Source organism: Perna viridis, chromosome 4, assembly GCF_037379345.1.
Source record: "Perna viridis isolate PV_CMFRI_1.1 ecotype Kerala chromosome 4, ASM3737934v1, whole genome shotgun sequence".
NCBI classification, from domain to species: domain Eukaryota; kingdom Metazoa; phylum Mollusca; class Bivalvia; order Mytilida; family Mytilidae; genus Perna; species Perna viridis.
In genome coordinates, this window is record NC_142448.1 from 36,503,018 (window position 1) to 36,530,861 (window position 27,844).

Below are 27,844 nucleotides of genomic sequence, written 5' to 3' on the forward strand. Positions count from 1 at the left end.
TTTATAAACAATCCTAAAAAACTTAAATATAATTTTACCAATTTAAGGATCATTGCAGTGAAATACAATCGATTAAGAGTATTTCATCATTGAACATGTTAGAACCTCTCAGTGAAGGAATTGGCTACCTATTTCGAATATCTCTTGTATACAATATCTAACTTTAAGCAGTCGAACAGGTAGACATGATATGTTTTAGTCCAAGCAACTGAGGTGGATCTCACAGAAGTAATAGCCTATAATATGCAGGCACCCAAATGATCTCATCTTAATACCAAGGCCAACTAGGAATAATTCTACATTATTTCTAACGCGTGATTGGTGCCGGGATGGTGACTTCCAATTCTAAGGTAATTGATACCCTTCAGCCTTGGTCGAATTCTAGAAATTACGATAACACAATATCGCTAAGGCTAGTTTTTTAGTTTATATAATTAATTAGCATTTATATACGTAATTTATAACAAAACTCATTTGACAAACCAAGCAATTTATAACTGAATCTCCATAAATAAGTCCGGATTAATATGTATCATTCCTTTAGTTTTCGTGTGAAAAAAAATTCTCCCAATTGAAAAAAAGTATTTGCGCTTGTTGTATCACATGACAAAACAAAGCAGATGTGACTTAATTTATGACTTAGAATAACCCATCAAACAAATAGCAAAGCGTTGAAAAGAGCATAGAATAAAAAGGCCCTCTTATTAGGTGCCTTAATTTAAAAAAAAATCTAAAAAATACAAACTGGGTTGCAAGTTCTTTTGATCCAAATTACATTTGTATTAAAATATTTTTTGTGAAGTAATAGTTGGTAAGAAGATACAAGCCAATGAACAGTTATCAGATCAATACTGTTGTGATATCAGTGAGCGGGACTACGTAAAACATAAAGGCTTAAAAAAATAGTGCGCCCCCTTCTTTTCCTTTTTGTTTGTTTGTTTGTTTGTTTGTTTGTTTTGTTTGGTTTTTTTTTGGCCTTTTTCTGTACTGACTTTTGTTTTCATCTATTTCATTTCATTATTTTTCATCCAAAGTAAAGTGTATATATCAACTTGTAAAACTAAAAAACTTGTTTTGAGTAAAAACAGACGTTTTATTAACTCAAAATAAAAGTACAATATAGAAGTATTAATCGCTCGGGCTTTATTTTCTAAAATTCACTTAAAAAGACTGCAACCTTATAGGTTTTACGATTAATCTTACAATAGTAGCCGAGTTGTCCCTCTTCGCATCGTAGAAAAACTTCTCTAGCATTTATATGCACACAATCATGTGCTGTTTGGTTTGTTGTTAATTTTGACTAGCCTGTACATTTTTGAGTCATCGTCAATCTCTATCATGTAGTCTATGCTCTCAAATCATAAACCATGGAGTTTCACTTAATAACATATTTAAAGTATATTGAGGTCATTTTCTGTAATGCATTTAAGATATCTACACACGTATAACCTCTTGCTGAATTTCATAAGAACTATTTTTGTCTGCATCAATGAGCTCTTTTGCAGTTTTATAAATTGTTTACTAAGTTCCCCTATAATGGAAACCCTGATTCAAGCAGTGTAGCACTTCGTGTGGTCACATATTGAAACTTATATACAATTTTATGGATATACAAATATATCTTTTTTAACTCGGAAATTGCCATACAGCGAGATAGAGAAATACTTATCAAATTTAATGATGTATGATTCACACAAGGAAACAAATGCTATAATCGCTCATTTTGCGACGGGTTTGTGCATTTAAATATGATAAAAATATTTCAAGTTTGTGGATTTTTTCCATTGATTGATATAATAGGTAGGTATGATTAGAAGTTAAATGATTTGAGATAATTTTGTGTTTTAATTTTGGAAAATTAAAATTTTAAAATGTATCATTCTAGTCACATTTGGCTAAGCATTCAACAATTATTATTCGACGTTCAGTTAAATTCGTCTACAAATTATTCCTTTATTCAGGAAAAGAAAGGTGCAAATAGTCAGAAAACAGTTGATGATTGACTATTGCATTTACAAACTTGAATAGGTACAGCTGAAATTAATTTAGCTAACATCTTCCATAACAAATGCCACGAACAATATTTTCTTGTAATTCAAAGACAAATCAATACCTATTATTTGATATTCCTAAACTTCACCTATTACATCCAAATTCTCATTTATAAAAGGCTTTTGCATGTCGCAGAGATTGAGGACCTCAGGGCAAAAAAAAACCTGAATGTTGTTTCCAAAACTCTCAATTCACGCCGCAATGGAATAGGAAGGTTTAGCACGCTGTTAAACCTAGATTTAACCCATTATTTTGTGCCTGTACCAAATCAGGACCAGTGCGGTACCAGCTGCTCCGGTGGTGTAATATCTATTTTGCCAGATTTATTTTGGACTTGATTATGAATCAGACTAGTTTGCGGTAATTTTGTTGTTACTCTCACTCAAATATAGTCCTTCCAGTCACGTCATAGCGGGAAATTAAAACTATCGAAAACGAATCTCTCCGTAACGTCCTTTCTATAACTAAGTACTGGATTCCTAAACTCCACAATAATCTATATAAACAACGCTGCATAGCTGGATCTGTAAAATGTACCACAAAACCTCTTTCAAAATTTATCTTTTTTATACTCACAGCTACCAAAGGAAACCCTCAGTTCAAGAATATTATCAGAATACAATAGCATTAAAGCCTATGATTTTTCAACTTTATTTATTTTCCCCCATACTCAGCTAAAACTCCGCCTAAAAACATCGTTGTTAATCAAAAAAGACAGTACGATTCAAATATGAAGTTCTTTGCTAGAGATTCCTTATACTTCCAAATATACCGAAGAAAATGTTTTTTGATTACGCTGGGATTGTTTATCGACAACATATTTGTCCAGTGTGGTTGGCGTACAACAAACAGTCGGCAATCCAATGGGAATAAATGCGCTTCTCTACTTCCTGACCTATTCCGTCACCGATTCTGTCAGTCTTATATGAGTCTGACTTTATAGCTGATCTAATGAATAAAAAAAGAACACCAATAATCTAGAACCATTATTCTCAGTTTCCGCTAAATAAATGACAAATATTATCGTTGAATAATCCTAGTGTCTGGGGTGTGATAAATCGCATCTACCCCAAAGGATACTACAGACACTGTAAAGTCAGTCAAATCTTGACGTACACTTAGAGGTCGATGGTAAAGGACAGCTATTGACCAAACTATATGACAAACTTGATGACTTTTCATTCTGTATTGTCAATTTTCCTGTCATCTGTTGCAACATCCCTTCAGCATTTCGGTATGGAGTTTTCAAAGACAAAGTTATGCAAGAGCTTGTGGTAACTATACAGACCTTCTGTATCGCGCTAGACTTCTTACAATTAGGCTTCTGGAAAAGGGTTTTGTTGCTACAAGATTGACGTCATCACTACAGAGGTTCTTTGTCGTAATCACGAACTCGTGGATCGTTATGAAAACCACGAAACTGATTTATTCAACGTGTCACCGTGTTCCTTTGCTCTTTCAACTACTCTAGACTTCACTTTTTATAAGCAACTCGGTGGGAATCTCTTGTTACATAACCTAGAGAAGGATATAACGATTACCGTACCGGTGCACATGATCCATGCTCCCATTTTTAGTGGAGTTCGAGTTGCTCGCTTACTTTTGTTACTTTGTATGAATTATTCTGGTTACTCTATGTTCTTTGTTGTGTGTGCCTGTTTTCCGTGTCTGGTCTTTGTCCCTGGATTACATTATTTTGATTTTCGCTAGAATCTTGATTTCCTAGATTACTCTTTCACATACAAATGTTTAGCTTCTAAGCTTTCTTATGAGCCAAAGTAATGCATATCAAAACTTATTCTCGTAATACGAAATTAAAAACGTGTTTGTTGATGTAATAACAGAGTCGAATTAATGCGACTTCCTTATAAGAATATCGGAACTCCAATTTTATGTAATTGTGATAAATTCTGACTATAAAAATCACCAGATGTCATCATGATAACCGCAGAAGTATTATTTTTAATGGTACTCAACTGAAAATATCAAGGCATTTTTTACTGAAGCATAAATACTCTAGAGGTTTTGAAATTGAAAATAAAATGTCAATTTTAGAGATTCGTTTTGGGTAGTATACATATTTTGTTCATTTTACTCCAAAGTCCTACATGTTACCGCAATTTCTGTGGTACGATTGGAAACATTTGGCTATTTGGTGATATCTATATATGCCAGATTACTTTGTTCTGTAGACAGATGAAGTAAGATGAATAAAAAACACAAAATTGGAATTTTGCCTCAACAATGCAGAGATAGTGCAAAATAAAAATGTGAAATGCTTCAGTTTACCTTTTGCCGACAAATTGATTCATAACTGGGAGGTATAAGGATTATTGAATATCATATTTTAGTTGATCTGTTGGAGGTGCACGGGTGTCATCTCCGTCCACGTACTAACACGACTTATACTTTTTCAGCTTCTCTTTATCTTGGGTTACCTGCGACTGACTGGAAAACAGGTTATACTGTTTGTACTTTAGCAACAAAAACGCATATTGATAAAAGTGCAGACCTCTCAAACATAACTCAAATACTAAACACCCAAGCAAACAAACGACCTGCCTGGACAGGAACAAGAGTCAAGTATTCTAAATGGACAGTATTTATTGGTAAGATCAAGTGCATTATTAATGTTGAATGAAAATGTTGATTCAAGTGTACTTTCAATTTAAAAAAAATCGATAGACAATAGGAAATCTTTAATGTTGCATTCAAATGCAAGAACATAAACCGTCATGGTTAGTTTTGTAATTTGGTATTTACTTTCATCAATTTCATTTTTACAAATTTTCTTTATTTATACTATTTTCCACTGTGTGAGGTATATATGAAAATCCGAAGATGATACATACTTGTTAATTTTCTTAAAAACAAACATATTAATATTAATGTTTTTGAATGTCTATAATACTAAAGAAAAAATACACAAATAATCCTATATGTGTAGGTTGTACATCTAAGAAGTGGCAAAGAACAATATCAGCATCATTAGATGGATGTGTTTTATATTGTTCGGATAAATCGTTTTTTGCTTACGAGGTTTGTTTTATCTTTATTTAATGCACTTTATTTTAAGTACTTTAATTTTGCATTCATAAATTTGGTTCTGATTTTTGTTCTTTTTTGTAGTAACAAATACGTACATTTAGCCATTACATGTCAAGCATTGATGACGAATAAACATATTTAATTTCTCTTAACTGTGCCCATTGGAAAGACGATTTGTAGACAAACCTACATATAATTAAACAAAACATAGCAAAATGTTAAAAATGCTTTAACTTATGTCAGAAATTATTTAAATAAAGAAAGGATATGATCTGAATGTCTGTGAACAAAATATGAAGTAGTATATGGTTTCAGAATAAGGATTGCATTTGCTTGAATACAAAACCAACAGTGGATTACAGACTGAAAGACTGCAAACAAACTTGTAAAAATGATTCATCAGAGTTTGCATGTTCAGAAGGAGGATCTACAATGATTTTTGAATATGTCAAAAGTAGGTGTTGTTCATTGTTTTAGAAGATAAGTAAAAAAGACTTAAATGTGATAATGTCAAAAACAGTCTCTAACTTTGAATAAACTAAAGTGCTTAATTTGGTGTTGTTAAGGTCTTTCAAAGTCAAATATTCAAAGAACAAGAAGGGCACAAGTGTGTAGAATTGTTGGTCATTTTAGTGTCTAAATATCCTAGAATGTGTACGCTTACCATACAGTTACTTTTTTCGTCCAACAGATCTCTTTTTTAATTTTTCAGTCGATAATCTGGTTCCTTCAACGAAATATATAGAAAAGGAATGCATTGCTAGGGACAGAGAAGATAAAAGCAAATATATAGTAAAGGATTGCAATGATAAACTGGGCTATGTCTGCACATCCACAGAAAGTATGTTTCTTAGTCAGATGATAAATTAATTTTTATAGATTGCATTTATGTGTTACCAACACATGTCATTTTTTTCACATTTGAAAAAATACATCACTTAATTTGTTAGTAAGGTAAAAAACCAGTATGATCAGATCTTTTTGTTATATCTTATTCACAAGTTTCATCAATGTCTGTTCAAGAACTTTGAAGTCTCCACGGTATGTGTTTCACCTTTTTAGCTGAAATTGGTCAAACGAACTGGTATGGCTATCAAAACGAATGTCGACAGAAAGGCTACCACATATTTCCAAGAAATCTGACCTATAGTCAACAAAGTAGCAAATTTTACTGGACATCGATATTTCGGACACACTTGACTATGGAAGGTATTAGTTATTATATTAGTTTTTATTTTTTTTTCGATTTTTTTAAGATATTATTCATGTTGACAATCTGTGTCTTCTAGGCGGGATGGCAAGAATACCGATTAAATGTAAAAATGTAACCTTAACTCATACGTTATGTCAGAGCTTGCCGAAACTACGCATACTTTTTGTATCGCGCTAAAACTCTCACAAATAGGCTTCTGGAACAGGGTTATGTTGCTACAAAATTGAAGTCATCACTACAGAAGTTTTATGGTCGTCATCATGAGCTCGTGGATCGTTATGAGGTATCCATCAGCACCATGCAAACTGATTTATTCAACGGGTCATAGTTTACCTTTCTTCGTTTGTCTACCATGGACTTGACTTTTATGAGCAACTCGGCGGATGTTTCTAGAAAAGCAGAGGACGCTTACCCTACCGGTAAACCTGGTCTATGCTCCAAGTTTTTACTGGGGTCCGAGTTGCTCATTTACTTCTGTTACTTTGTATGTATGATTTTAGTTACTTTATATTCTTTGTTGTGTATGTCTGTTTTCCATGTCAGGTCTTTGTCCCTGGATTACATTCTTTTGATTACCACTATAACCTTGGTTCCCTTGATTACTCTTTAAATAGTTTAAATTAAGATTAGACTGAAAGACAATCGTGTTCTTCAATGAAATCTGTTGAAAACTTCAACAATGTGAAATGACAGACAGGAAAGAAAATTCTTAGAATCAAATCATCGCTGGTGGCTAAAATTCAAAATGCAATTTTAAACACCCGCTTACAATGACATAAAGTCAAGTTTATGTATGGTATCTATAGCTTAAATGTCTATTTTGTCTTACACAATCCACTGATTGTAAGAAGTTACCAAAAACAATTTAGTGAAACCCAATTAATTTTAATAATACCTCAGATTATTTCAGTTTCTAGGCTTACATGTACTGAAAATGTAAGTTAATCCACTAAAACGACCTTTTGATAAAACTTTGTGTTTAAAATGTGCTACACTAAATTGAAAAAGATTAACGGGCTGTTACAACAATGTGGGAATGACGTCTAAAAGTATTGTTTCTGCGCATAGTCTATTGATTTCCTATGACGAAAGGATGTTAACACGCGTTTTTTTGTCCAATCTGGACATTTGAGACTAAAGCTTCAACAAACTTGGTATTTTGCCATTTAGGTCTTGATATAATAGCTTTTTATGATAGGAATACTAAGTTACTAAAGCATGTGACCAAAATCTCCTTAAAAAAGACATTACGAAACTAAGGATTCATTTCAGGATCAATTTTGATATAGACCTAATGTAGCCCTATTTTTATCTGTTGATGAAAATATACATACTCATTCTATGTATGTAAGCCGAAAACTGATGACTATAGTTTTGCCAAACCAATAAAGTGAAGTAAGATTCCCAAAATAATCACATTAAAACGTATTGAAGTGAAATATTCTTATATTTTATCCTAGTTTTTGGCAAGTGCGTATCAGTTTCTTTATTTTTTCCAAACTTTTAAAGGACGAGTATCCCTGTTAATAAACAGATGGAATTATCGACACTAGTGTTACATAGTACATGACCCATTCTTTATCTGTATTGTTTTAATGATATTCAAAGAATGTTACACTATTTTGGAAAAACAAGGTTGTTCCAGTTAACACTTGTAAATATCAAATTGTCAACTGCCTGCTCTCAAACCATATTTTATCGTATATAATATAGAGATATTACTTAGCACCAATTTCTAATTTTCGTAATTTTCTGATTCGTAATAATACCGTTATTGTGTTTCGGAACTTTTGAAAAGCGGACAACGTATAAATGGATGTAAATAATGTAACAGTACCAAATCAGTTTGAACAAAATAACATGTTACCTAAATATATATATATCATTCAGAAAGATTTTAACAAATAAAAACATAAGTTATTATCTACAAATGTATTTGTTTGGTTTGATTTTAACAGTTGTCAATACACATAATGCCAATAAGCCTTCAACTTACGAATTACTGTCATATCTTCAATATCATATCAACCTACAAAACATAAAAATACAGAGTAAGAATGTGAAATATTATGCCTTTTTCAGATCAATCTGTTGAATTTGGGGATTGCAAAGGCATTGTAATGACATCAAATGAATCATTTCAATTAGAAAACTGTTCGACAAAGTTACCCTTCCTACGCAAATAGGAGGCATGTCGTCCAATGAAATCTAGGAACAATGGTGATAAAAACGAGTTTCCACGTTTCCTCACACTGCCAATCTCGGGTATGTTATCACACTCGATAACCAATTTGATATAGCTACAAATAAGAGGTTCTATTGGCCATTTTTCGTCAGCTAAGTTATTACAAGCTCTAGCGTTAAAATAATTAAGCTCCGTATAATGTAAAGTGTTTTGTATTCCAATGCTGTCAAAAATGTCCTTTTACGAATGATCGGGAAAACCAACGTTAATATTAATGGAAGAAAAGTGATGCATTCAATTTATAAACAAAGTAGATACAAAAAACTCGTATTTAATGCAAATATTAACCCTTTCCTTATATGAATTTCACCCAAGACTGCAGCTTTTATGTAGTTACACGATCCTGGACAGAAAATGATTGTTTATGACTTTTCAATTCAAAACCAAATTGAAACAAACAATAATGAAAATAAATGATTCAAAAAGGAATATAGAAGAACCAAGCATAATTCTTCATTACTGACTCAATCATACTGCTCACTTGTGATTTGAATTTCTTTTAGGATGCTTCAGATTTAATACTTGTAGTCCCTTTTTTCATTTTCGTCTTTCAAAAGTCACGGGGCAAGGTTTATAAAATCAATAATTTAACTGAGAATGGCATCTTGATACAGTTTCTCAATTAAGTTCCAGTTGCACGAAGTGTCCCTTTGTATTATTAATTGATATCAATTAACAAAGTATGAACAGTTCATTCGAATGATTTGATACTTTTTTATAAATATGTTTATACACTGATCAACACTTACATGGGTCATTAACTGAGAAGCCGTAAAGTTTATCAACATGCTTGGCATCAAATGAATATTCAATGTTCTCTAATTCACAATAAATATTGTTTAGTATACTCCATGATCACTATATTAGTACAGTATATAACAAGTCGTAATGATAATTGTTTTCTCCCCGGGAACCGGGAACATAAATGATACAAGTCGTGTCTATCAAATCGGATTGAATATTAAATTAGCGGTATTTTCATACATATACTGATGGAAAAATTAAACTTCTTCCGAGTTTAATCATTTCAAGACTGAAAGTAAATGAATGACATCTTGCAACTAACATAGTTTTAACAACAACAATAAAACCAACGAGACTTGACAATTGGTATATTTCCTCACAAGATCCATAGATCTATAATAAATCCTTAACTGAAAAAACAGCAAAGTTGTCCCGTTTTGTGTCGTAGAAAGGCTGTTCTAACTTTCACATGCCATGCGCTTGGTTACGTTGGATCAATTTCATATAGGACCTTTAGTTGTCAATTTTCAAAACTTCTATACTCACAACTGTCAAAGAGGGTCTGCAGTCCTACCACAACACTTGTTACTCCCGTAGTGGTACCAATTCAATGTGGATCCTGAAAAATTCGAAAGATCTTTTGGAAACAATTAGTTCAAGACTATTATCTGAATATAATAGCATTAAAACCTATGATTTTTCAACACTGTATACTTCTATTCCCAATACTCAGTTTAAATCCCGACTTAAAAACATTATACATCGTTGTTTTTTATTAAAAAAGATGGTACACTTAGATACAAATATATAGTTCTTGTGAGAGATTCCTCATACATTGTAAGAAATAATTCCAAATCATCTTCCAAATATACAGAGGAAGATGTTTACAAAATGCTGGAATTTTTAATCGACAAGATATTTGTCCCGTGTGGTGGACGTGTTTTTCAACAAACGGTCGGCATTCCAATTGGAACAAATTGTGCTCCTTTACTTGCTGACCTATTCCTTCACTCTTATGAGGCTGACTTTATACCTGATCTGATCAGAAAGAAAGACTATCGTTTGGCTAGATCCATCAATCTCAGTTTCCGCTACATAGAAACTATATTTAAACAATGCTAATTTCGGTGATTTGATACATCGCATCTACCCAAAAGAACTTGAGATAAAGGATACTACAGACACTGTGAAGTCAGCCTCATATATTGACTTGCACTTTGAAATCGATAGTAAAACTTTACGACAAACGAGATGAATTTTCATTCAGAATTGTCATCTGTGGCAACATCCCTTCGGGACCTGCGTATGGAGTGTTCATATCAAAACTCATAAGTTATGCCAGAGCTTGCCGAAACTACGCAGATTTTTTGTATCACACTAGAATTCTAACAAATAGGCTTCTGGAACAGGATTATGTTGCTATAAGATTGAAGTCATCACTACAGAAGTTTTATGGTCGTCATAGTTTTCCTTTCCTCGTTTGTCTACCCCGGACTTGACTTTTTATTAGCAACTCGGCGGGTGTTTCTAGACAAACAGAGGACGCTTACCCTACCGGTGCACCTTGTCCTTGCTCCCAGTTTTTAATGGAGTCAGAGTTGCTCATTTTCTTTTGTTACTTTGTATGTATGATTTTAGTTACTTTATGTTCTTTGTTGTGTATGTCTGTTTCCATGTCGGGTCTTTGTCCCTGGATTACATTCTTTTGGTTACCGCTATAACCTTGGTTCCCTTGATTACCCTTTTTATCATACATTTCAAAAAGTAATCAAGTGATTCAAAATTCTAGCGGAATCAAAAGAATGTAATTCAGGGACATTTAAGGCGAGACATGATATACAGCATATTATTGAGGTCACATTGTGAGACGTATTCAAGAAGTCTATTTAATTTTACTTGAAACTTCATTTGATTGTTCGTCCTATAGTTGACATACATTAACAAATAAATGTTATGCAAAACTCCAGGTCAGATTAGGTCAACCGGCTTTTCCCATGAAATCCATCTGTAATTTTCAATAAAGATGAATGCCGGTGCATCTAGCCCATGCTCCCAGTTTTAGTGGAGTCTAAATTACTTTGGTGCTTTGCACTTTTTCATTATTTGTTTATGTTTTTTTTTTTTTCGTTTTTTAGTAATAATATGTTCTTTGTTGTGTGTGTCTGTTTCCCATGTCTGGTTTTTGTTCCTGGATTAAATTCTTTTGATTTCCGCTAGAATCTTGGTTCCTTTGGTCACTCTTTCACGTGATAACCATGGTGGATTTCAAAGAATTTCAAATTCCGTGAATTTCATGTGCAATGATTTTGCATGTGTCTGTATAAATGAGCTGTTCTTTAGTTATATAGGTCCAAATCCTAGATTCTACATTCAAGTAGATATTACCATGTAAGCTAAAGATAACATTGTAGATAGTCTAGCTTGTTTAGTGGTCAAAAACGCTGGATCTTGTGCAAGCAATTATTCTTTCACAGCAGTACAAATTGAGTCCCGTCGCGGGAACGACCATTAAATAGCCTTCTAAATCTAACATATTTTGGAAGTTTTTATCTCCTTTTATGCTTTTAATTTTACTTCTATACATTATAAAATGCCTGATACGATGAAGCAGTATGCCACTATATCTGTGTATAATGATGTTTTGTGGCCAGCTACAACCTGCCCTGTGGTACGAGGGTTGCCTCATCGTTCATTGAAGACCAATAAATGGCCTTGGGTTGATATTTTCATCCGGATAGGGTTGTTGTCTCTTTGACATATACACCATACCTACTCTCGTTATAATTATATATCATATCATGGTAACAGAACAGACTTGAAAACATTGTCTTCTTTTGTTTTTTATTGTAGTTGTGATTGCAGTAACCGTTTTAATTATAGTGTGTTTAATATCTGTGGTTATAGGGTAGGTACTTATTACATGTAGTTGTTTACAGCCTCCGAGGTCACAGTTTTTACACTCTTGTTAATTCAAAGTTCATATAATCAACAATGCGACACGAATCACTGTATGACACGATGATTTTGCTACATCCCATTCATCTTCGACATCATGTATTTATAACGATTTTGAAATAATTTTATCATTTTCATGTTTTCCTTTTTTACAAATATTTCAATGACAATCATGTCATTTTGTCGATTGTAAGCCGCCATGTGCAAAGTTAATTTCACTAAATAAATGTATTCACGAAGACAATCGTCTTTCTAGATTGTTTTGTTAACTTTATTATACGGATTGAACTGTGTTTAATCTTAAAAGATTAAAAAATTAATCTGTCGTTCGTACCGTTGTTGATAAATATTTTTATTAGATGGATAGTTTTATCATTTTACTCTATATAAACCATGTTTTACTAATTTTATGTATAATGAATCCATATCGTGGAAAGTTACTTTTGATTTAAATGTTTTTTTTATTTTATTTTTATTTTATTTTATATATGGTATTTACTATGTTCAATGCAATCATTTAAGGTGCGGGGTGTTACGATCTAAATTCAAGCAGCATTTGTACACAGAATTTTTACAAACACAGTCGATGCCTGAATCTCAATACGAGTATGTTTCTAACTATGATTTTCCTGTCGATATACCAGAATATATGGCCGATTCGGGATACGAGGCTCCAAATAATTCAGGATATTTAGACCCACTACGTAGGAACAATGGCGATTTGACCGGTTATCTTGAACCAAATACATATTATAATAGTAGCATGTTTTGGCGGAAAGTCTTAGCCAGTGCCAAACAATCGGAGGTTCAGAAGTTTCTGAGGAAAAGAGGTTTGCAAACGTCTAAAAGGAACAAAAAAGTAAATGCTGATAGAGAAGGAAATCTAGATATGAATAGCGGTTCGACCGATGCATGCTTGAATGAGATGAACAAATATTCGACCACGACAACATGTGAAGATGCAAACGACACCTATAAATCGCCATGTTCAATTGTAGAAACTGAAAGTTAAAGATTACAGAAGACAACTTTCGAAGATACCATAGACATCCATAAATTATCCTGTGTCATTGAGCAAACCTAAAGCAAAATATGGCAATTTAAAAGTTGAGAGAACGACAGTGTGATTTAAACATTTTATGATTTCAATTCGTTTATTGTAAATAGAATGTAAGCACATTGTTTTAACAATGATTTTTTCTTTGGTATTATTATCACTATTGTGAAACCGAATAACAAATAAATTTCATATAAATAGAGGTGCCATATTTTATCTATTCATATGATTTTGAGACATTGAATCATTGTTTTATTCTTGTATTCATGGACAGACCATGATTTGTTCTATTCTCACCATCTGAGACGAATCTTACAGGGCTAACAACCTACAGGTTGGTGTGTCTCCAAAATAACCACGTTATCATTACTCCAAACGATTTGATAACCAATACTATTTATACCGCGAGTTTCGCGTCAAGGCAATGACTTCCAAAAAGAAGTTTTTTGTATGTTTTAGACGATGTCGAATCTATGAAATCATGCTGTAGCGAGACGACCAAGGTTCTTCAAGACTTAATTACACACATTTACATTTAAATTGTAATTAAATTCATTCGACTAATAAACTTATTGTTTTAGAACCTTTATAAGTAAATCTGGATATAGGAGATAACGGTTTTGTCGTCGTTGTAGATGTAGATTTTACGATGGCAGATTGACTGCATGACTCTGCTTACCCAATCTACAAGCGTTAGATTTACGATCGACTGCTACAAATATACACATAACGATACGATTTTCTCCGATTAAATGCAACTATCAAATACATATATGTGAAAATAATAGCAAAATGATGTTAACAATATTAAACACATGTTTTATCTTCTCAACGAGATGACATTATATTATTGAAAAATCCATAGATAAGAACGGAGTTGGAACGGTACACAGGTAGTGACAACATCGATTTTTTTTTCTTTTTGTTTCTTATGCAATATAAATTAACACTTTGATTTTGAACATGCAATGAGTCTAGCTACGTCATGACCCACATTACATCCATGTACGGACACAAAATGTAACATCAAATATAAACAGTCAATGTCTACGTTTCTGATCGGTTTGCTCTTCCTCAAGGGTAACGTTTAATTAAAACAATGCAGTCTGCAATATAATGTACTCATTATTTTTTTTCATTCAAAGTCAGTTTCATATAGATTCTAATTCTACATGCAGAAAAAATATAAGTTATATTAAGGAAGTAATCTATTAGGCAGGCCTTTGAACCTAGATGATGCAGATTTGTTTCCAAAATCCAGATTTTATGGAGCAATATTCTGTTTCTGAGAAAAGATTTACATACGATTTATTTTCATAACAGCATCAGTATTTAATTACTGAATTTACTTTTTGCTGTTTTATATGGCATGTTTGTATTGAAATATACTCGAAACAAATCCTTGTGAAAGAGAGAGATTCAGTGCGCTATTATACCTGGATTAATCTATTATTTCCATCGGAAATGATCGTACCAAGTCAGTACCATTACAGGTAATGCGAACGCTTCAGTTTTTGTCGAAATATTGCATTTTAATAAATAAGCATGTAATCTATTATGTTAATCTTCACTGTGTAAATCAGACCTACAATTTGTAGATGAAAGTACATCTCACCAAATTTCAGTTGCCAAAAACATAACAAAACTAAAATCCGATTTATTTATTTCGCTGTCCTCCAATCTGTTACCGAATCCAAAGAAACCTTTCACAAATGTTAAAATAGACACAGGAGCGGCTTAACAAAAAAAGTCATTACTTCCAAGTAATTCCATTGAATCCATTAGTATTGTTCCCTTCATGAAAAATTCCAAATCATAGATACGTACAAAAAATTGAAACAAGTACATAAGTAGCACGAATATATCCACGGGCTTTTCGTCGCCAAATTTGCATAATAAAACTATTCAACAGGGTGTCCATTCAAACACCAGGCGGCGGTTGGCACATGAAAAACTTTGTTTTATAAAACAATCCTAAAAACTTAAATATAATTTTACCAATTTAAGGATCATTGCAGTGAAATACAATCGATTAAGAGTATTTCATCATTGAACATGTTAGAACCTCTCAGTGAAGGAATTGGCTACCTATTTCGAATATCTCTTGTATACAATGTCTATTTGAATTGAGATCTTCCTTTTTAGTTGATGCTAATGCTGCTGATGAGATGTTACTCCTTAAAACTAGTGTAGAGCATATCAATATTTGTTCATTTACTTTTGTTACTTTGTATGTATGATTTCAGTCACTTTATGTTCTTTGTTGTGTATGTCTGTTTTCCATGTCTGGTCTTTGTCCATGGATTACATTCTTTTGATTACCGCTATAACTTTGGTTCCCTTGATTACTCTTGCAATATCAATTTGATTAGTGTTTGTTGTAATTCATTCCGTTTACATTCTTCAACGTCCTAAGATTGACTTACTGCTGCCGTTATCTGCTCTCATATATTATCAATGTATTTTTATTCATTGATTTTTGTTGTAGCATACTCCATTGTCCATCAATGCTATTGAAATTACGACAGAATGATATTGTGCGTAGTAATAAGTAGAAATATTAAATGAAGCGTATATTCTTAAAATAGTTCTCATTCTGAATTGAAAAATATAAAAGTTCCAAACAAAAGACCCAACATCACAATAACACATACATTTATATAATTTTAAGATTGTTCATCAATGTTGCACTCTTCTTACATGTAATGCAGTCAGAAAATAATGACAACTTACATAAAAGACACCGATCAATTGATTGTAGTTTAACGTCCGACCACAGAGTGTAATACATTTCAGGACCATTGCGTTTAATCAGTCGAATAGGTAGACATGATATTTTTAACGTCCGACCACAAGTGTAATACATTTCAGGACCATTGCGTTTAATCAGTCGAACAGGTAGACATGATATGTTTAAGTCCAAGCAACTGAGTTTGATCTCACAGAAGTAATAGTAGTATGCAGGCACCCAAATGATCTCATCTTAATACCAAGGTCAACTGGGAATAATTCTACATTATTTCCAACACGTGATTTGTGCCGGGATGGTGACTTCCAATTCTAAGGTAATTGGTACCCTTCAGCCTTGGTCGAATTCTAGAAATTACGCTAACACAATATCGCTGAGGCTAAATTTTTAGTTTATATAATTAATTAGTATTTATATACGTAATTTATAACAAAACTCATTTGACAAACCAAGCAATTTATAACTGAATCTCCATAAATAAATCCGGATTAATATGTATCATTCCTTTAGTTTTCGTGTGAAAAAAAATTGTCCCAATTGAAAAAAGTATTTGCTCTTATCACATGACGAAACAAAGCAGATGTGACTTATTTTATTACTTAGAATATCCCATCAAACAAATCGCAAATCGTTGAATAGAGCATAGAATAAAAAGGCCCTCTCATTAGGTGCCTTAATTTTTAAAAAAAATCTAAAAAAGACAAACTGGGTTGCAAGTTCTCTTGATGCAAATTACATTTGTATTAAAATAATTTTTGTGAAAGTAATAGTTGGTAAGAAGATACAAACCAATGAACAGTTATCAGATCAATACTGTTGTGATATCAGTGAGCGGGACTACGTAAAAACATAAAGGCTTAAAAAAATAATGCGCCCCCTTTTTTTCTTTTGTTTGTTTGTTTGTTTGTTCGTTTGTTTGTTTTGTTTGTTTGTTTTTTTTGGCCTTTTTCTGTACTGACTTTTGTTTCATTTCATTATTTTTCATCCAAAGTAAAGTATATATATCAACTTGTAAAACTAAAAAACTTGTTTTGAGTAAAAACAGAAGTTTTATTAACTCAAAATAAAACTACAATGTAGAAGTATTAATCGTTCGGGCTTTAATTTCTAAAATTCACTTAAAAAGACTGCAACCTTATAGGTTTTACAATTAATCTTACAAAAGTAGCCGAGTTGTCCCTCTTCGCATCGAAGAAAAACTTCTCTCGCATTTATATGCACACAATCATGTGCTGATTGGTTTTTTGTTAATTTTGACTAGCCTGTACATTTTTGAGTCATCTTCAATCTCTATCATGTAGTCTATGCTCTCAAATCATAAACCATGGAGTTTCACTTAATAACATATTTAGAGTATATTGAGGTCATTTTCTGTAATGCATTTAAGATATCTACACACGTATAAACTCTTGCTGAATTTCATGTGAACTATTTTTGTCTGCATCAATGAGCTCTTTTGCAGTTTTATAAATTGTTTACTAAGTTCCCCTATAATGGAAACCCTTACTCAAGCAGTGTAGCACTTCGTGTGGTCACATATTGAAACTTATATACAATTTTATGGATATGCAAATATATCTTTTTTAACTCGGAAATTGCCATACAGCGAGATAGAGAAATACTTATCAAATTTAATGATGTATGATTCACACAAGGAAACAAATGCTATAATCGCTCATTTTGCGACGGGTTTGTGCGTTTAAATATGATAAAAATATTTCAAGTTTGTGGATTTGTTCCATTGATTGATATAATAGGTAGGTATGATTAGAAGTTAAATGATTTGAGATAATTTTTTGTTTTGATTTTGGAAAATGAAAATTTTAAAATGTATCATTCTAGTCACATTTGGCTAAGCATTCAACAATTATTATTCGACGTTCAGTTAAATTCGTCTACAAATTATTTATTTATTGAGGAAAAGCAAGTTGCAAATAGTCAGAAAACAGTTGATGATTGACTATTGCATTTACAAACTTGAATAGGTTCAGCTGAAATTAATTTAGCTAACATCTTCCCTAACAAATGTCACGAACAATTTTCCTTTGTAATTCAAAGACAAATCAATACCGATTATTTCATATTCCTAAACTTCACCTATTACATCCAAATTCTCATTTATAAAAGGCTTTTGCATGTCGCAGAGAATGAGGACCTCAAGGCAAAAAAAACCTGAATGTTGTTTCCAAAACTCTCAATTCACGCCGCATTGGAATAGGGAGGTTTAGCACGCTGTTAAACCTAGATTTAACCCATTATTTTGTGTCTGTACCAAATCAGGACCAGTGCGGTACCAGCTGCTCCGGTGGCGTAATATCTATTTTGCCAGATTTATTTTGGACTTGATTATGAATCAGACTAGTTTGCGGTAATTTTGTTGTTACCCTCACTCAAATATAGTCCTTCCAGTCACGTCATAACGGAAAATTAAAACTATCGAAAACGAATTTCTCCGTAACGTCCTTTCTATAACTAAGTACTGGATTCCTAAACTCCACAATAATCTATACAAACAACGCTGCATAACTGGATCTGCAAAATGTACCACAAAACCTCTTTCAAAATTGATCTTTTTTATACTTACAGCTATCAAAGGAAATCCTCAGTTCAAGATTATTATCAGAATACAATAGCATTAAAGCCTATGACTTTATTTATTTTTCCCAATACTCAGTTAAAATTCCGCCTAAAAACATCGCTATTGATCAAAACAGACAGTACGATTCAAATATGAAGTTCTTTGCTAGAGATTCCTTATACTTCCAAATATACCGAAGAAAATGTTTTTTTGATTACGCTGGGATTGTTTATCGACAACATATTTGTCCAGTGTGGTTGGCGTACAACAAACAGTCGGCAATCCAATGGGAATAAATGCGCTTCTCTACTTCCTGACCTATTCCGTCACCGATTCTGTCACTCTTATATGAGTCTGACTTTATACCTGATCTGATGAAAAAAAAAAGAACACCAATAATCTAGAACCATTATTCTCAGTTTCCGCTATTTAAATGACATATTATCGTTGAATAATATAAGTCTCGGGGTGTGATAAATCGCACCTACCCCAAAGAACTTGAGATAAAGGATACTACAGACACTGTAAAGTCAGTCAAATCTTGACGGACACTTAGAGGTCGATGGTAAAGGACAGCTATTGACCAAACTATATGACAAATTTGATGACTTTTCATTCTGTATTGTCAATTTTCCTGTCATCTGTTGCAACATCCCTTCAGGTTTTCCGTATGGAGTTTTCAAACACAAAGTTATGCCAGAGCTTGTCGTAACTATACAGACCTTCTGTATCGCGCTAGACGTCTTACAATTAGGCTTCCGGAGAAGGGTTTTGTTGCTACAAGATTGACGTCATCACTACAGAGGTTCTTTGTCGTAATCACGAACTCGTGGATCGTAACGAAAACCACAAAACTGATTTATTCAACGTGTCACCGTTTTCCTTTGCTCTTTCGACTACTCTGGACTTGACTTTTTATGAGCAACTCGGTGGGAATTTCTAGTTACATAACCTAGAGAAGCACATAACGATTACCGTACAGGTGCACATGATACATGCTCCCATTTTAGTGGGGTTTGAGTTGCTCGTTTACTTTTGTTACTTTGTATGTATTATTTTGGTTACTCTATGTTCCTTGTTGTGTGTGCCTGTTTTCCATGTCTGGTCTTTGTCCCTGGATTACATTCTTTTGATTTTCGCTCGAATCTTGGTTTTCTAGATTTCTCTTTCAAATACAAATGTTTAGCGGCTAAGCTTTCTAATGAGCCAAAGTAATGCATATCTAAACTTATTCGCGTAATACGAAATTAAAGACGTTTTTTTATTGATGTGCGACTTCCTTATAAGCATATCGGAAATCCAATTTTATGTAATTGTGTTAAATTCTGACTATGAAAATCACCAGACGTCATCATGATAACCGCAGAATAATAATTTTTAATGGTACTCAACTGAAAATATCAAGGCATTTTTACTGAAGCATAAATACTCTAGAGGTTTTGAAACTGAAAATAAAATGTCAATTTTAGAGATTTGTTTTGGGTAGTATACATATTTTGTTCATTTTACTCCAAAGTCCTACATGTTACCGCAATTTCTGTGGTAGGGTTGGAAACTTTTGGCTATTTGGTGATATCTATATATGCAAGATTACTTGGTTCTGTAGACAGATGAAGTTAGACGGATAAAAAACACAGAATTGGAATTTTGCCTCAACAATGCAGAGATAGTGCAAAATAAAAATGTAAAATGCTTCAGTTTACTTTTTGCCGACAAAATGATTCATAACTGGGAGGTATATTTTAGTTGATCTGTTGGAGGTGCACGGGTGTTATCTCCGTCCACGTACTAACACGACTTATACTTTTTCAGCTTCTCTTTATCTTGGGTTACCTGCGACTGACTGGAAAACAGGTTATACTGTTTGTACTTTAGCAACAAAAACGCATATTGATGAAAGTGCAGACCTCTCAAACATAACTCAAATACTAAACACCCAAGCAAACAAACGACATGCCTGGACAGGAACAAGAGTCAAGTATTCTAAATGGACAGTATTTATTGGTAAGATCAAGTGCATTATTAATGTTGAATGAAAATGTTGATTTAAGTGTACTTTCAGTTTAAAAAAAAATCGATAGACAATAGGAACTCTTTAATGTTGCATTCAAATGCAAGAACATAAACCGTCATGGTTAGTTTTGTAATTTGGTATTTACTTTCATCAATTTCATTTTTACAAATTTTCTTTATTTATACTATTTTCCACTGTGTAACGTAGATATGAAAATCCGAAGATGATACATACTTGTTATTTAAAAAAAAAAAAAACAAAAACATTAATATTAATGTTTTTGAATGTCTATAATACTAAAGAAAAAATACACAAATAATCCTATATGTGTAGGTTGTACATCTAAGAAGTGGCAAAGAACAATATCAGCATCATTAGATGGATGTGTTTTCTATTGTTCGGATAAATCGTTTTTTGCTTACGAGGTTTGTCTTATCTTTATTTAATGCACTTTATTTTAAGTACTTTAATTTTGCATTCATAAATTTGGTTCTGATTTTTGTTCTTTTTTGTAGTAACAAAAACGTACATTAGGCATTACGTGTCAAGCATTGATGACGAATAAACATATTTAATTTCCCTTAACTGCGCCCATTGGAAAGACGATTTGTAGACAAACCTACATATAATTCAACAAAACATAGCAAAATGTTAAAAATGCTTTAACTTATGTTAGAAATTATTTAAATAAAGAAAGGATATGATCTGAATGTCTGTGAACAAAATATGAAGTAGTATATGGTTTCAGAATAAGGATTGCATTTGCTTGAATACAAAACCAACAGTGGATTACAGACTGAAAGACTGCAAACAAACTTGTAAAAATGATTCATCAGAGTTTGCATGTTCAGAAGGAGGATCTACAATGATTTTTGAATATGTCAAAAGTAGGTGTTGTTCATTGTTTTAGAAGATAAGTAAAAAAGACTTAAATGTGATAATGTCAAAAACAGTCTCTAACTTTGAATAAACTAAAGTGCTTAATTTGGTGTTGTTAAGGTCTTTCAAAGTCAAATATTCAAAGAACAAGAAGGGCACAAGTGTGTAGGATTGTTGGTCATTTTAGTGTCTAAATATCTTAGAATGTGTACGCTTACCATACAGTTACTTTTATTCGTCCAACAGATCTCTTTTTTTTAATTTTCAGTCGATGATCTGGTTCCTTCAACGAAATATATAGAAAAGGAATGCATTGCTAGGGACAGAGAAGATAAAAGCAAATATATAGTAAAGGATTGCAATGATAAACTGGGCTATGTCTGCACATCCACACAAAGTATGTTCTTAGTCAGATGATAAATTATTTTTTATAGATTGCATTTATGTGTTACTAACACATGTCATTTTTTTCACATTTGAAAAAATACATCACTTAATTTGTTAGTTAGGTAAAAAACCAGTATGATCAGATCTTTTTGTTATATCTTTATTCACAAGTTTCATCAATGTCTGTTCAAGAACTTTGAAGTCTCCACGGTATATGTTTCACCTTTTTAGCTGAAATTGGTCAAACGAACTGGTATGGCTATCAAAACGAATGTCGACAGAAAGGCTACCACATTATTCCAAGAAATCTGACCTATACTCAACAAGCTAGCAAATTTTACTGGACATCGATATTTCGGACACACTTGACTATGGAAGGTATTAGTTATTATATTAGTTTTTTTTTTTTTTTTGGATTTTTTTTAGATATTATTCATGTTGACAATCTGTGTCTTCTAGGCGGGATGGCAAGAATACCGATTAAATGTAAAAATGTAAACTTAACTCATACGTTATGTCAGAGCTTGATATAATAGCTTTTTATGATAGGAATACTAAGTTGCTAAAGCATGTGACCAAAATCTCCTTAAAAAAGACATTACGAAACTAAGGATTCATTTCAGGATCAATTTTGATATAGACCTAATGTAGCCCTATTTTTATCTGTTGATGAAAATATACATACTCATTCTATGTATGTAAGCCGAAAACTGATGACTATAGTTTTGCCAAACCAATAAAGTGAAGTAAGATTCCCAAAACAATCACATTAAAACGTATTGAAGTGAAATATTCTTATATTTTATCCTAGTTTTTGGCAAGTGCGTATCAGTTTCTTTATTTTTTCCAAACTTTTAAAGGACGAGTATCCCTGTTAATAAACAGGTGGAATTATCGACACTAGTGTTACATAGTACATGACCCATTCTTTATCTGTATTGTTTTAATGATATTCAAAGAATGTTACACTATTTTGGAAAAACAAGGTTGTTCCAGTTAACACTTGTAAATATCAAATTGTCAACTGCCTGCTCTCAAACCATATTTTATCGTATATAATATAGAGATATTACTTAGCACCAATTTCTAATTTTCGTAATTTTCTGATCCGTAATAATACCGTTATTGTGTTTCGGAACTTTTGAAAAGCGGACAACGTATAAATGGATGTAAATAATGTAACAGTACCAAATCAGTTTGAACAAAATAACATGTTACCCGAAAAATATATATCATTCAGAAAGTTTTTAACAAATAAAAACATAAGTTATTATCTACAAATGTATTTGTTTGGTTTGATTTTAACAGTTGTCAATACACATAATGCCAATAAGCCTTCAACTTACGAATTACTGTCATATCTTCAATATCATATCAACCTACAAAACATAAAAATACAGAGTAAGAATGTGAAATATTATACCTTTTTCAGATCAATCTGTTGAATTTGGGGATTGCAAAGGCATTGTAATGACATCAAATGAATCATTTCAAGTAGAAAACTGTTCGACAAAGTTACCCTTCCTATGCAAAGAGGCATGTCATCCAATGAAATCTAGGAACAATGGTGATAAAAACGAGTTTCCACGTTTCCTCACACTGCCAATCTCGGGTATGTTATCACACTCCATAACGAATTTGATATAGCTACAAATAAGAGGTTCTATTGGCCATTTTTCGTCAGCTAAGTTATTACAAGCTCTAGCGTTAAAATAATTAAGCTCCGTATAATGTAAAGTGTTTTGTATTCCAATGCTGTCAAAAATGTCCTTTTACGAATGATCGGGAAAACCAACGTTAATATTAATGGAAGAAAAGTGATGCATTCAATTTATAAACAAAACAGATACAAAAAACTCGTATTTAATGCAAATATTAACCCTTTCCTTATATGAATTTCACCCAAGACTGCAGCTTTTATGTAGTTACATGATCCTGGACAGAAAAATGATTGTTTATGACTTTTCAATTCAAAACCAAATTTAAACAAAAAATTGTTATGCTATAATGAAAATAAATGATTCAAAAAGGAATATGGAAGAACCAAACATAATTCTTCATTACTGACTCAATCATACTGCTCACTTGTGATTTGAATTTCTTTTAGGATGCTTCAGGTTTAATACTTGTAGTCCCTTTTTCATTTTCGGCTTTCAAAAGTCACGGGGCAAGGTTAATAAAATCAATCATTTAACTGAGAATGGCATCTTGATACAGTTTCTCAATTAAGTTCCAGTTGCACGAAGTGTCCCTTTGTATTATTAATTAATATCAATTGACAATGTATGAACTGTTCATTCGAATGCTTTGATACTTTTTTATGAAAATGTTTATACACTGATCAACACTTACATGGATCATTAACTGAGAAGCCGTAAAGTTTATCAACATGCTTGGCATCAAATAAACATTCAATGTTCTTTAATTCATCATAAATATCGTTTAGTATCCTCTATTACTACATTAGTAAATTGTATAACAAGTCATAATCAATTTTTTTCCCCGAAACATAAATGATACTTTTGTCATTCAAATCGGATTGAATAGTAAATTAACGGTATTTTTTTTACATATACTGATGGAAAAAATGATTTTTTTTCTTTCAATATTTCAATACATGAGATCTTATTCCTCTTTCCAAAACATTCCAATTCAAATTTACATGATATGGAATTGAAAAAACAATTTCTTAACGAACACAGATAGGTGGTGAAAAAACGATTTCACAAATCTGCTCTTGAAAAAAGTAGAATATTTTAGATATGGGATTGTGATATATGATTTCCGATAAAAACGTGTGTTTATCATTTTGTGGTTTTTTTACGCTTTCAATTTTGCAATAAAATCTTCTTTTTTTTGTTCAGGTTTTTTTACATTTCAGAAATTGGAATTCTTTTTTTTTCACTTTTTGCCGATGATCTACACTGTAACTTGGCATTGTGTAAAACATTCAAGCGAATATTTGCAATTTTAAGGATTCGAATATTCGAAAACTATTGAATTTCTTTTTTCCATTTGTATATATCTTATTTTGTACGTTAACAAACTTATAATATCAAGTATGATGAAATACAAAAACACCAATCGTGTATATGAAATGTAAGGTTATTTATAGAAATGGTATGCAGTTTTTAATTGTTCAAGGTAGAGCGATAGACATGCTGCCAATGTTTTAGTCATTGAATTTGAGTTCTAGGTATTTTTTAGGTCTTCCTCTAAGATGTCGTGTGATGTCATTATAGTTTAACTTAACAATGATATAAATACCGCATTTCAATAAAAGTCGGATCTTTTATCAGAGTGCTAATTCCCTAAATTGTACTAACTATTTTCAGTTGTGATAGCTGTTTGTGTTTTCATCATCACACTCCTCCTCGTCATCATCATTATTATTTTGAAGCTCAAGAAAATGTGAGTCGTTTTTATCTGTAGTTGTAAATTTTATAGTAAATTAACTGGATTATAAAAGTCGACTTAACAATCTCGTAATTGGATACGTAAACGAAGGAATCCGTTCAGAACCAGAGTCACTATCAAAAGTACAAGGGGCCGTTCGTAAGAAGTGTAAAATAAACCGAAACTGTGAACACCAATTACAATTACAATTCGGAAAAAAATAGCCAGACGAAATATTGGGAAAAGGGACAAAACACGCAAAAAAGAAACGTTAACTTTGATAAGCAGCATGGTAATAAGTAATATTTTTGAATTGAAATAAAACCAAGAAGACAAACGTCTTAGGTTTTTTGAGGAATGGAAACTGTTCAGTGAATTTCGGTATACGATAATAGAAAACATAAATCAAACATTTTTTGTTCTAGAGCTAACAAACGTAACCTTAAATTCAGCATTTATCAGGTGCATAAGTGAACATAACGAAACAAATAAGTTCCCTGAGGGTATTAACCAACCCACGAGTCAGACTTGTCTGACCCCGAATTATATATATATTATCTTCCCTATTTATGAAATCTTGCAGTATCTTGCTGATTAGAGGTTACTTCTTGAAACACGTGTACAGTATTTCGAAATTTACAATATTTATATAAAACTGGTATATTTTGTATCTTGTGTTTCGTTTTGTAATCAGTTTTCGTGGTCGAATGGTGAATGTGTACCTTTTATCACATAATATATTTTTATTATTATTTCATATCTGCTTCCTCAAAAACCTGCATCATGCTGCGTGTTTTGTAACACGCAAGAATCTCTAATCCTTCTTAGAACATTTGGGTTTGAAAAAACGTTAAAATATATTTACAGATGTAATTGATGTTTTCATGATGATAAGTCTCGCCATTGGTGAAAACATAATTACTTGAATTGTATAAACTATGAATCTAGGAAATCAAGAGAAGCTGACATTCCACCTTCTTTCGAGACAACCCGACGTGACAACTACCCACCACCTTCTAAATCACCATATGCCAATAAAGTACGCCTTCGTGACACATACATCGACGCCTGCGACACGCCCGCACGCCGTGGTGGCTACAACGATGTGTATGATGATGTAAACAAAGGATTTAAAATCATAGGCTGATCAAAGATGATTCAGTAAGAAAACTAGATATTGTTTAAGTTTAAATCTTTCTTTTTCTTTGATTTTTGTTTGTTTTTCAGTCATTATGTATGTAATTCTCCTTGTTATCCAATGTTCCCTGTATAAATGTCCTTGCAATATACAGTGAAACTTGAATAAACAAAACCTCTTTTTAGACTGTAAAAATTGCTTTGATTTGTTTTGTAATGAACAGGTTCGAAATGCATTGAACTTAATATGAGGAGATTTTAAAAGAAGAAATCTAGTTTGCTCAGGTCATCATGCTGGGTTCGGTTTAAGTAGGTTTCACTGTATTGTTTATGGATTGCCAATAAAACGTCATTGGGAAATGTTTGTGTACTTGTACTTTTTCTTCATTTTGTTTGACCTGTGCATCTTGGGTATAACTAACACTGTTGAATGTGACTTATATTTACCTGTATATAATGATCTCCTATTTATGTGACCATGTGCTCTTCCATGACGGATGTGTTTGACAGTTTTTACTTTACCTTATAAGGAAAAACTCAAATTTGATAGCAAGTCTTTAACTACATGTATACAAAGAACACTTCTATGTAATTTAGGTTATGTTGTATGTATTTCGTTGTTGTTTTCTAACATATAGATCCCCGGAAGAAATAAATTTCCTTATAAATTTGAATTCAATTGATTGTAATTGGTCATATCCTTATATCCACACGAAACGGATGTTTTCATTCCAACATTTCCTATAGCTGTTCTATTGTTATTCCATTAAGGGAGATGTTTGACGATTACTAGGTGTAATTGACCTTTGTATCTATGTATCCATTACTATAGATAAATATAAGTCATTGTTAAATGCTGATGTTTTTTTATTATTATTTTGTTGATATTATCCTGTTTGAGGTAGAAATAATACATCAACTAGAGGTAATAACTTTTTTTTCGATATTTATAATTAATTTGTTTTGTTTTGTTTGTTTGTTTGTTTTGTTTTGTTTTTTGTTTTTTGGGGGGTGGGGGCGGGGTGGTTTGTTTCCGTTTTTTTTTCCTCGTTTCTGGGAGGCCTATTTTTTTTTTCTTGTGTTTCGTTTTGTAATCAGTTTTCGTGGTCGAATGGTGAATGTGTACTCCTTATCACATAATATTATTTTATTATTATTTCATCTGCTTTCTCAAAAAACAATAAACATGTAGTTTCTTATTATTGTTTTTATTTACCTCCATTTTATTCTAGACATGAACTTGAACCAAACATATATTGTACGTTACAGAAAATTCATTACAAAAGTAATAAGGTCGAAGAACCAATCTTTCGAATTCGGGCGACAAAAAAAAAATAATTAAGTACAAAATGTATTACAACTTTCGATATCATTATTTTAATGCATCAGA

General features: G+C 32.2%; 2 protein-coding genes across 2 annotated transcripts; both read left to right on the forward strand.

The window, feature by feature from the left end:
• The first annotated feature begins 1,526 nt into the window (after nucleotides 1–1,526).
• LOC148619943 (uncharacterized) lies at nucleotides 1,527–27,653 on the forward strand. Its single transcript, XM_088577064.1, has 14 exons — nucleotides 1,527–1,800; nucleotides 4,470–4,661; nucleotides 5,000–5,091; nucleotides 5,416–5,554; nucleotides 5,813–5,941; nucleotides 6,163–6,387; nucleotides 20,454–20,645; nucleotides 20,989–21,080; nucleotides 21,404–21,542; nucleotides 21,803–21,931; nucleotides 22,153–22,299; nucleotides 23,354–23,533; nucleotides 25,257–25,332; nucleotides 26,266–27,653. The coding sequence occupies exons 1-14, from the start codon at nucleotides 1,749–1,751 to the stop codon at nucleotides 26,462–26,464; spliced, it is 1,983 nt and encodes a 660-aa protein (XP_088433190.1). The 5' UTR covers nucleotides 1,527–1,748; the 3' UTR covers nucleotides 26,465–27,653.
• Nucleotides 6,395–13,525, forward strand: LOC148619944 (uncharacterized). The gene is made up of 3 exons (XM_088580390.1): nucleotides 6,395–8,578; nucleotides 12,153–12,207; nucleotides 12,780–13,525. Exons 1-3 carry the CDS (start codon nucleotides 8,515–8,517, stop codon nucleotides 13,267–13,269), a joined length of 609 nt encoding a protein of 202 aa, XP_088436516.1. The 5' UTR covers nucleotides 6,395–8,514; the 3' UTR covers nucleotides 13,270–13,525.
• Nucleotides 27,654–27,844: the final 191 nt, after the last annotated feature.

What these genes read in the sequence shown, in the direction of transcription:
- LOC148619943 (XM_088577064.1), top strand. Translation starts at nt 1,749, where the DNA reads ATGATAAAAATATTTCAAGTTTGTGGATTTTTTCCATTGATTGATATA. An exon ending in TAAATGGACAGTATTTATTG is followed by an intron (nt 4,662 to 4,999) that starts GTAAGATCAAGT and finishes CTATATGTGTAG; the next exon opens with GTTGTACATCTAAGAAGTGG. An exon ending in GACACACTTGACTATGGAAG is followed by an intron (nt 22,300 to 23,353) that starts GTATTAGTTATT and finishes TACCTTTTTCAG; the next exon opens with ATCAATCTGTTGAATTTGGG.
- LOC148619944 (XM_088580390.1), top strand. Translation starts at nt 8,515, where the DNA reads ATGAAATCTAGGAACAATGGTGATAAAAACGAGTTTCCACGTTTCCTC. An exon ending in CCTCACACTGCCAATCTCGG is followed by an intron (nt 8,579 to 12,152) that starts GTATGTTATCAC and finishes TTTTTATTGTAG; the next exon opens with TTGTGATTGCAGTAACCGTT. An exon ending in TTAATATCTGTGGTTATAGG is followed by an intron (nt 12,208 to 12,779) that starts GTAGGTACTTAT and finishes CAATCATTTAAG; the next exon opens with GTGCGGGGTGTTACGATCTA.